Below are 10,971 nucleotides of genomic sequence, written 5' to 3'. Positions count from 1 at the left end.
TCTTTGCTATGGGGACAAGAGATGAGACTCTGAAAAGAATTAATTGGCTTATACAAGTTGTGATTATTTCAATTCTTCACTGATTCATTAATGTGATTGGTAAGCTCTTAATGACAAGGCTGGCTGCTTGACTTCCTTGCATTCTGAAATAATTTAAAGGCAAATTCATTTTCTCAGTTGTGCCTATAGTACCACATGAAAAAGTGCCACACAGTGTTTGTTAAATTAACTAACTGCTACTGAAGTGTCAATGAGAAGAACAAAATAAATGCTGATATGGTTCACAGCCACTTGCAGAGGGCATACTCTGAAATAAATCCTTTTAAGTGCTGAACACTAATGAAAGTGTTGAGGTAGCTTATAGTGAAAATCATGTCAGTCGTGTTTATACAGGGAGCACTTAAACAGTCTTCTGCTAGAGATTCTCGATGGTCAACAAGGGAACTTTGGGTGGTGTCATGTAACTGGGAATGCCTGTTGGTTGCATGTGACATTTGGAATTACAAAGACAACTAACAAAATGTTAGCCTTCAGCCATTGGGGGCTAACTGCATCTGACACCTAAGACAGTGACAAATGGCCTTTTTTGAATATTTTTTCTCTCAGGTGATATACTGTACCAAACACTGAAAATGAAGTTCTCATGAATTATGTTCTCTGTAAATACGCAGTTTTACAAATTTTCTTTCTCTGCATTCACTTGCATAAATTAACGCAGCAGTGGAGGCTGCCAAAAAGACAGAGGGCTAAGAAGAGCTAGCTCTTTCTGTATGCTACAATCTGTCAGCTACCCACTTCTGTTCAAGCACTTGTTCAAACTCTGTTTCTGAGACAAAATATATGTATATTACAATTTACAAATTGGCATGTTTTATCTGGTGGCAGGAACTTGATAAATTAGAGATAAATTCTATGGACACCATCCTACCCCCCTACCCCATGACTGATGGATTCTTCAACCAAAAGAGTTGGGGAAGGGGGGGGGGCAGTGGGTTGAGTGTAGTCTAATGAAATAATAACCAATGTTTCTTCTTGTAAAAGCAGAATGACCAAGTTGCTACTGTACCAATATTGCACATGTAATTTGAATTTTGTATTGAGGCTATCTTAAGTGTCATTATTTGTAAAGAGTTCATGGAGTGAACTTATTTTACCACTAAAGGCGCAAGTTGAAAAGTTAGAAACTCACAGGATTTGTTACTTAGTAGCAGTTACAATGCACTTTGGAATTACCAAATAACAATCTAACTTTCTTGAAAGTCTAAGTCTTAATTTAAATGCACAGATGAACAGTTACTTAGTAGCAGTTACAATGCACTTTGGAATTACCAAATAACAATCTAACTTTCTTGAAAGTCTAAGTCCTAATTTAAATGCACAGATATATTTAAGGGCTAAAAAAGACAATAAGTTGTTCAAACAAAAGCAACACTTCTCACTTGCACACACGCACGCACAAAAGGAATGTTATAACAAGTAGCTCTGCTTCTAGACTGTTATGGAGTTGACTGTATTCAACGATCAGCCTGTTCAAGAGACCTTTCAACAATACTTTCCACTAGAAGGTAATGACTGTTCTGAATGTTAACTTAATCTTTTCAAGCTGTTATCCAATTACCAGCTTTAAATATATGCACTGACAGTACACTAAAATATTTCTGTGTTGCAAGAAAACATATCTAGGGAAGGAGAGAAAAGTATCTAAAAATTGTCTTTTTTCTATATCTCCATAGCAAAACAATATTTCTACTAAATATGTGTTTTTACCACTCATTTGTCTTGATTTAGTGCTTTGCATTTCCTATGTTCAAACAATTCATTATAGACCAAAGTGTGTGTTAAGTTAGCCTTCAAGAGCCTGTTGAGGTTATTGTGCATGGGGTTTTTTTCATGTAAAATATGACGCATTTTCCACTGCTTGACAGAGGTATGCAAGTGTCCTGACCAGGGCTGTCCACAGGAGAAAGACCATTGTTCTGTCCACAGGCAGTCTTTATTTCAGATGTTCAACAGCCTGGATACTCAGTAGCCTAACTGATTGCACAGCCTCTCTGTCCCTCCCCTGCTCTGAAGACAACTTGATTTGTTATGGGCAAAATTCAAAGCTTTTTCAGGACAAAAACCCATGAAAACCACCAAGCCAGGAATGTATTAAGTTGGCTTTTGCACTCCAACAGAACAGACCTCTTCAAACACCTTCCTCCAGAAAGTGACAATACCAACCATTGTTGTAAGCCAGCTCAAAGAAGGAATAGGACCACATCTCCTCACGCACTTGCCGTGACATATTACAGAAAGTACTGGCAGGCCTTCCCTTACATCTAAGGTTATGAAATAAGAGTGCTCCTGTAGTGGCAGGCTTTTGTCCCTTTATCTGAGGACTCCCATCCTATTTCTTCCAGACTGAGTCTTTGTTGCTGTTCTTTTTGCCTAATCTAGCAAGATTCAGCACTTATATAAAATAGATAAATGAATCTTTACTGTTTTAGCAAAGATTTGAATGGAAAAAAAGGTCTATTCACTAAAAATGTAGGCAAATACCAGCTGGGTTGGAAAAAGGCAGACTGCAGCTATCTGTAGAGGAATGAGGTGCAGAAAGGGAAGAAGTGAATCATATGAGCAACATCAATTCCCTTGAGGTTAATTTTCCTCTTTTTTTTACAGCACAGTAAATATTTTACATTACTACTCAAAGACAGATCAAATAGGAGATAGAATAACATGTGGGAGCAGAGGGAGTGCATTAAGAGAAATCTGTATATTTGTAAGGGAAAGAAAAAGCCAGTTTCAAATCTGCACTTACACTGGCTAGCAGACACTGAACAGAAAAAGGCAGTATTTAGAACCATAGGGTTTATGCATTCATCTGGGAAACAAAAGTCATACCATTATCATGAATGCTACCTCAATAACCAACTAAAGCTGTATTTATGTATCTATTAGCAGAAAATTCTTCAGGAGGAATATAAAGTCAAACCCTACCAAACAGACGATAAATGTCCAATTGCTCTGTGAGCCCACAAGACTGCAGCAGAGGAACGGAGACAGGGACGTTCTCCGAGAATTCATTTAGTGGACATAAGCACAGCCACAGGCTGCTGCTGCAGGAGTGCTCTGTACAGCTATATCACCTTCATTAGATGCCAAAACAGTCACATGACAAGAAATAAAACAGAGTCAAACACTTCCAGATGGCAGGGGAGAAAAATTGTTCAAAGATAGTAAGGCATTTGTCAATGCAAGTTGGATTTGTTTTTACAGAAGGAATCCCTGACTACTCTCCAAGCCTGCTGTGGAAGTAAACAATTATTTCATGACACAAAAATGAAGAGGGGCAGGGAAGAATAAACCTAGTGAGACTAAAAACCAAACAATATCTGAAAATAAGTACAGGCCGTATTATATCATCTCCTGTTACTGCCTGATATTCCCCACTCCTCCCTCCTGCTATTTGAAGGTATAGAAGTTTTATCTGGCAACATGTTAGGTGTCCTCTAGACAACAGGAACTACTTTTTTATGTCAAGGCACTATTCTGACAACTTGGTTCAGCACATTGGAGCCAAGTCAGAAAACAAATTCTTAGACCACAGTTTCTACAAGAGCTAACCCCAGTTCCAGAAACAGATTTAAGTTGCTATTTCAACTGAATGCTAACCTAAAGAAAAAGTGTCTTTATTGGTGTTACTGGTCTATTCTTTATGCCATTTGGTATGATACTGGCAACAACGATGAACTTCAGCAAAATGTACAGCTGTTCTTCTGTAACAAAGACTTGCAAGGCAGAGCATTTTGCCTGTAATTAGCTGCCATGCAAATTTTTAATCTACAAACTGACTGAGAATTAGGTTTCCTGTTCTGTCACATTTGACTACAAATACTTCATAGTATCCCAAGTTAGACATCTAACTGAAACAGTTGAATTCTACCCCATAACTAATGATTCTTAAATATTAGGCTGATGTGAAAGGCACTTTATCCCCAAAAGTACTCAGCAAAATAGAAATAGTATTGCTGGCCAGAAACTTTAGAGGCCCCCTTACCTCCTAATCTTTGCAAGACATTGTAGTCCACCTGCATTCCAGACTGAGAATGTCACCACATCACAAGTCATCACTAAAGAATAGATTTTTGCTTCTTCTAAACTGTATCTTAGCCTTGAATCTGCATCTCGTCAGAGGTAATTTTTGTTTCACCCTGAAGGGGGAAGGATTAGCAATAGTAAAGTAGCACCTCATAATACAACAGTTATTGGATGGGAATTCAAGGCCAAGACCCTGCAGTGGCATGAGAGAAACCATAATTCTATCTCAGAAAAGTAATTTGTCACTAAGGAAACTACTAATGACAAGGGAATCTACCTTTTAGTCAGTCGGAGATTACCAAGGAGTTATGCCATAAAGATTAAACACTTTCTCTACTCCTGTGCTGGTTTGAGCTGGAGTAGAGTTAACTTTCTTCATAGAGGCTAGTATGAGGCTATGTTTGGGTTTTGAGCTGAACACAGGGTTGATAATGCAGAGATGTTTTTGTTATTGCTGAGCAGAGCTCACACAGAGCCAAGGCCTTTGCTGCTTTCTGTACTGCCACGCTGGCAAGGAAGTTGGGGGTGCATGGGAGATTGGGAGGAGACACAGCTGGTACAGGTGACCCAAACTGACCAAAGGGATATTCCATACCATATGACATCATGCTCAGTATATAAGGTGGGAGGAAGAAGGAGGAAGGGGGGACATCTGGAGTGATGGCGTCTGTCTTCCCAAGGAACCGTTACGCGTGATGGGCCCTGCTCTCCTGGAGATAACTGAACACCTCCTGCCCATGGGAAGCAGTGAATTAATTCCTTGTTTTGCTTTGCTTGTGTGTGCAACTTTTGCTTTGTCTATTAAACTGTCTTTATCTCAACCCATGAGTTTTTGTAGCTTTTACCCTTCTAATTCGCTCCCCCATCCCGTTGGTGGGGGAGTGAGTGAGAGGCTGTGTGGTTCTTGGCTGCTGCTAGGGTTAAACCATGACAACTCCAAATTTGGTCACAGAGCAAAATGCCTGAAAACCACAGAACCTGCAAGTTAATTCAGTCTTAATCCTTCCCTATTGTAGGAATGAGCTATACACGTACAGCAGATAGGGAACATGCTTGGTGCTACTAAAATTAGCACTCAAGTAGTATGGTACTAAACAGTTATCGGAGATGAATATCACCTTCACAGACCTAGAACAGTTGTACCATTTATTTTTTACTCCTACAGTTCCCCAAAGGGTCCAGCACTTTAAGTGATTGGTATCTTAGAGCCATTACAATTAATTGAGTTCCCAAAGGGAAAAGGAGCCAGCTCATTAATGCCCATTGTAGGGGACTTGTCATTACATATGTAGCAACAGGGGCTTTTCACCACTGAGATTCCAAGCTGTCATTATTAGCTTCCAACTCACAACTCTAACATTGCGGTATGCAAATGCAGCAGTTACCGCAACCTCACTTCCACTGGCATTGCCTGAGGAATAACTGCTAACCGCTTGACACCCCTGTGAGCTTGTGCATAACACCCTTTGCAAGAACCTTACACTTCTGTGGTAGACAATGCGTTGACCCTTCCTCGCCTAGCGTTTCTGTCAATGCTGTCATTTAAGAGCTTGTAAGACTAGTTGAGTGCTTTTAGCCACTGCCAGTCCTAACTCAGTTCAGCAGAGCATTAGTCTCAGATACAAACCTCTGTCACCTGGCAAGTTAGTAGTGCTGTAGCTGCTTGAGTACTGCTGAAATAACTGAAGAAATACTTCATGATTGGGCTGGCAGTAGTAGTGTAGCCCACTAAAGCTTTCAGCTTCAGAAATACTCTATTTTACTTCAGTGCTAACATAATAATGGAGAACAATACTTTAATAGCTTAATTATTTTTTTATTTTTATCCCCTCTGCATTTAAGCTTTACAGTGATTTCTTGAAGATCATTCATTCTTGTAGACCTCTAAGAGGTAACAGGCAAGATTGTTTCAATCATACATACAAAATTACTTATGTTTACAAATTTTTGGCAATCACAGTAACCCGTTTTTTCCTATTGCCATTGCCCCAACCATTGAAAAAAACAGTGTACAATAATTTACATTTGGAGTATTTCAAAGTGCTTGATAGTGATTTTCCAATAACAATTATTTACAAGTGACCTATGCACATATGTACAGGTGTTACAAGTTGTGGCTGGAATATGGCTTTCTATGGAAAGTGCTTTATATTTGGTCAGTGGTGTTACTGACTAACCAATCCAAGGGTTACTGATAAAACTGTAACCACTAACAGTTGAATTGTTGTGGACAGGTATTTACAGGATTTGTTGGTAAGCTGTATAAAATAGCTATTTACATGAGTGTTCCATAAATACAGAAAGTATCTTCTTTCTTCCAAGAATGGAGGAAGTCCTTCAGCCACAAACCTGGTTACTATCCCCAAAGAATGTAAGACACAAGTAAACTGGAAGTGATTGCTGATCCAGTGCTCACACCATATCATCGTCTGTGCTTACAACCGATATCTGCAACAAAATAAGTACAAGTTACCTACAGTTGACTAGGAAAGTGATCATACTTGGGTCGCATCTCGAGTACCATGTTCAGTTTGGAGTACCTCACTTTAAAATAGGACATTGAGGTGCTGCAGCATGTCTAGAGAAGAGCAACAAGGCTCATGAAAGATTAGAAAACATGTCTTATGAGGAATGGTTGAGGGAGTTGAGTTTGATTAGTCTCAAGAAGACGAGGCTTAGGGGTGGTCTTATCACTCACTACAACTACATGAAAGGAGGTTGTAGCGAGGTGGAGACTGGTGTCTTCCACCATGTTTACAGTGAGAGGACAAGACAAAATGGCCATAACCTGAGACAAAGGAGATTCAGACTAGATATTAGAAAAAAAATTTTCACTTTTTGCCTAGTCGGGCATTGGAATAGATTGACCAGAGAGGTGGTGGAGTCACCACCCCAGGAGTTGATTAAAGGTGTCTAGATCTGGCACTGGAAGATATGATTTAGAAGTTACAGTGGCAGTACTTGGTGGACAGTTGAACTTGATCTGAAAGATCTCTTCCAACCTTGATGATTCTATGATAATTGTACTAATAAAAGACATAAAACTATGTGTATCATTGCTAATTCTGCGGGCTAGCAATCACATTCGGCACAGATTACTCCATCCCTAGTACAGGACACTGGTTGTCCCCTACAACTTTAACCTTGATTACAGGGACAAGTTCTCAGTTGATTCAGCCCAGTGGTTTGGCTGCAACCAGCACCTTGCAAGAGCACAGATCCCTCCTAAACTCAAGTCAGATATCATTTGGCAGTCTCTGTCTACTTCAAGGATTAACTTGGAATCTCAGACATGTCAATATGTCAATAGGTTCACTTACTGCTGGGTAGGTGTGTCCCACTGAACCACTGTGTCTTCCGATATCAATTGTGATGTCCTCTTCTGTAGTTTTCAGATAGACTGGGTTATCAAAATTCATGCTTTTCATGTTCTTGTGTTGCCAGTTACGCCACATGAAGTACCCAGCCACTGCAGCCATCACCAGCAATACTTCAGGGAAACAAAGAGATTGCACACATGAAGAAGGGTCAGGTTTAATCTCAATCTCCTGGCTAAGAGTGTCGTGTCCCATCACACAGCACCCCAAAGAAGTGAATGCTGTACTCACAGGCAGGAAGAACAGTCCAAACTGCTGATGTTCTTCCAGCTGCCATTACTTCAGGTGTTGCATCACTAGAGTTCAACCCTGCATGAGAATTTGAAGTAGTGAGCTTACCTACAGACTGTCAGACTGTCATATACAAGCACTTCCCAAGCTCAGAAGCTGCTATTGTATTAGATTCTCAGTAACACACTACTGGAATAGGCTAGCAGGCTTCATCCTATATTAGTAGGAAGTTTTATTTTATGCTTGCCTTCTCTGAGCACTCCTGGGATTTCACGAAACCTATAGGTTCCACACTGTCATAAGTGAACTAATTCTGTTTAACACATGCTCCAGCTGTTGCACTACACACATGACCTGGCCTGTGTTCTCTACTTGCATGCAAAGGAGAAAACTTCCAAGTATGCTAGTGGATCAGTTTGCACTTAATTTCTCTAAAGTTTAGCAGTGTGAGTTATTGGGACCAGTACCTCCAGGAACTAGTCCAACAGTTGGAGATTTTTCTGTTGTGCTGGTATCTTTAGTCTCAGTGTAAGCCACAGTTGTTCCAGTACCTGAAACTAATTATAGATCAAGAACCCAGTTAATCCTGAAGTTCTGCAATGGCTTTGCTATGAGAGCCATGGTAGTGAATGTTTAGCAGATGGCAGAAATGATCATGCAGCTTGTTAGTTTTATTGGGAACACTGACATTAGTTGTTTTACTAGCACACTCTCAGCTGAGGAGTTTTGATGAAAAACAGTTCCAAGAACAAGGCTAGACAGTTAACCAGGCATGAATTACAGGTATTTAGAGTCACAATAGTAAGCCATTCCATCCTTTGCATAAGGTTTTCTGAGTGAGGTTTTAGTTCCACAAGTTTAGTGATTAAGTACAGCCTTTCATACCCATAAAACCTTTTAAAGCAGCCAACTGAGGACAGCATCCTTGCATTCAGCACTTTAACTGTGTCAGTCAGAATCAACATGCAATATAGTACTTGGCACCTTGGAGCTTCTAGTTCCACTTCACTGGACAAACAAGCCTGCAGTACAGTCAGTGTTGATGATAGTAGCAGCAGCATGTTCTTTTGTACCACAAAAGGAGGTACAAACTTCCTTGGACAACACTAGCCAATGAACTTTTCAACGCTATTCATACACTGTAGAACCATGTCAATTTATACCCCATTGAATTAGAAAAGAGCTGAGTGTGTTTTGTGCATGTGCTTGCTGTCTGCAGAAAGCCACGGAGGTACAAGGTCTTGTTGCGAATGATGATGACGCCAAGCCAAGCATGGACTTTGAACAGCACCTGCAGACTTTGAGGGCCATATTAATGCATGTTAGAAGACCCTTCCTCTAAGATTAATTCCATCAGGCTAACTAAAGAGAAGCTGTCAACCTATATAGCCATATTTGCCTCTAACAGATTCAGTACTCCCCTACTACTTCCCCATACATCCTGGGGAAGATTTCAGTTGTGCTACCATACCTGTACATCTCACACCATCCTCCTGCAAGAAGTATCCAACAGGACATGCACAGGTGTACTTTGGAGAATGTTCATTTATCTGAGGAGCAGGCAGACACAGGTAGCTACAGCCTCCATTCACCATGTTCTCTTCACACCAGTTCCTGCCTGTTGATACAGCAATTAACAGGAGTGAGTCTTCATGCTCCATGTGTATAGCATAATTATTTGCTGAGTAATTGTTTTAGCTATAGATTTATACCTGCTTTGCCTAAGAAAGAGCAATTGCAACTAGACCTTCTCTCAACCCCAGTGGGGGTGCCTACATGCTTCTAAGCTCCAGAAACAAGTAGAAGTGGATAGCTATACAATGAAGGGATACCCATTTGCCACCACCCAAGCCAGGCAGCCTTCTTATAAGTATACACTGACTACAAACTATTAGAGTTACCTGAAGGCTGAACAAGTTCGTGATACACAATGATATCCTGTGCATCATTGAGGTTGTTCACTAGGGTAACCAACTCAGAACCAGTAAATTTGTTGGCACCGTAGACTGCCTCATTCTCTCCATCAATCCAGTACACACGGTCCTAGAAGACAATGTTATTGCATCCCATTACTTTCCGTTCCCTCATTGCCTGCCTGTGCTGGTTTGGGCTGAAGTAGAGTTAACTTTCTTCACAGTGGCTAGTATGGGGCTGTGTTTGGGTTTTGAGCTGAACACAGGGTTGATAATGCAGAGATGTTTTTGTTATTGCTGAGCAGAGCTTATACAGAGCCAAGGCCTTTACTATGTTCCGTACTGCCACGCTGGCAAGGAAGTTGGGGGTGCATGGGAGGTTGGGAGGAGACACAGCTGGTACAGGTGACCCAAACTGACCAAAGGGATATTCCATACCATATGACATCATGCTCAGTATATAAGGTGGGAGGAAGAAGGAGGAAGGGGGGACATCTGGAGTGATGGCGTCTGTCTTCCCAAGGAACCGTTACGCGTGATGGGCCCTGCTCTCCTGGAGATAACTGAACACCTCCTGCCCATGGGAAGCAGTGAATTAATTCCTTGTTTTGCTTTGCTTGTGTGTGCAACTTTTGCTTTCTCTATTAAACTGTCTTTATCTCAACCCATGAGTTTTCCTATCTTTTACTCTTCTGATTCGCTCCCCCATCCCGTTGGTGTGTGAGCGGCTGCATGGGGCTTGGTTGCTGACTGGGGTTAAACCACGACACGGCCACATACTAGCAAGACGATGTTCTTTGACAATGACTGCAGAAAGTCATTCTTACCTCAAATATTGTTAGAGCAAGAGGATGAGGAAGGAACATATGTGACTTCAGCACAATTCTACGGTCCTGGCCGTTCAAATCCACACTTGACAGCATATGTAACTTAGAATCAAGCCAATACAGGCGGCTTTTTACAAGATCTAGAGGGGGGAAACCAAACACATTTACTATACACATTGAGAAAACCTCTAAAGCCTCCTGCAAAAATTGGAATACCCATACGTTCAACAATAGCTGCATTGTTGCTCTAGTTTCTTACCATTCCAGGATGCAGAAGGCTGCTTCAGTGATGCTTAAGCGGCCTGTGCCTCAACTATAATATAGAGCAGTGCAAGAGAAGTTACTGTTTCAGTATCTGAGAAGTGTTGTCTGTGCCTGTTGCAGTGCCTCCAGGCATGCAGGAACTTCCCTTTCTCAGAAGCTGAAAATAGTTCTCTGAAGGATGACCTTTGCTTTTGCAGCAAAAAAATTGCTAAAGCTACAGAATACCTCTGGCACAAAGACAAGTTCAACATACCTAGAGCAATTCCATTAGGCCAT

At 40.9% G+C, this 10,971-nt stretch overlaps 1 protein-coding gene across 1 annotated transcript in view; it reads right to left on the bottom strand.

Moving 5' to 3' along the window:
* Positions 1–5,879: 5,879 nt before the first annotated feature.
* The window catches only part of VLDLR (very low density lipoprotein receptor), a gene marked incomplete at its 5' end in the record, with an annotated part of 10,361 nt that continues 5,269 nt past the window's right edge, over positions 5,880–10,971 (bottom strand). The window contains 8 exons of the mRNA XM_009074777.1: positions 5,880–6,531; positions 7,404–7,573; positions 7,692–7,769; positions 8,159–8,242; positions 9,163–9,309; positions 9,593–9,734; positions 10,432–10,571; positions 10,949–10,967. Of these exons, the coding sequence (XP_009073025.1) occupies positions 6,496–6,531; positions 7,404–7,573; positions 7,692–7,769; positions 8,159–8,242; positions 9,163–9,309; positions 9,593–9,734; positions 10,432–10,571; positions 10,949–10,967 (816 nt within the window). The remainder of the gene's footprint in view (positions 6,532–7,403; positions 7,574–7,691; positions 7,770–8,158; positions 8,243–9,162; positions 9,310–9,592; positions 9,735–10,431; positions 10,572–10,948; positions 10,968–10,971) is intronic.

Source organism: Acanthisitta chloris, unplaced genomic scaffold, assembly GCF_000695815.1.
Source record: "Acanthisitta chloris isolate BGI_N310 unplaced genomic scaffold, ASM69581v1 scaffold7745, whole genome shotgun sequence".
NCBI lineage: Eukaryota > Metazoa > Chordata > Aves > Passeriformes > Acanthisittidae > Acanthisitta > Acanthisitta chloris.
This window is presented reverse-complemented; position numbering and strand designations above follow the sequence as displayed.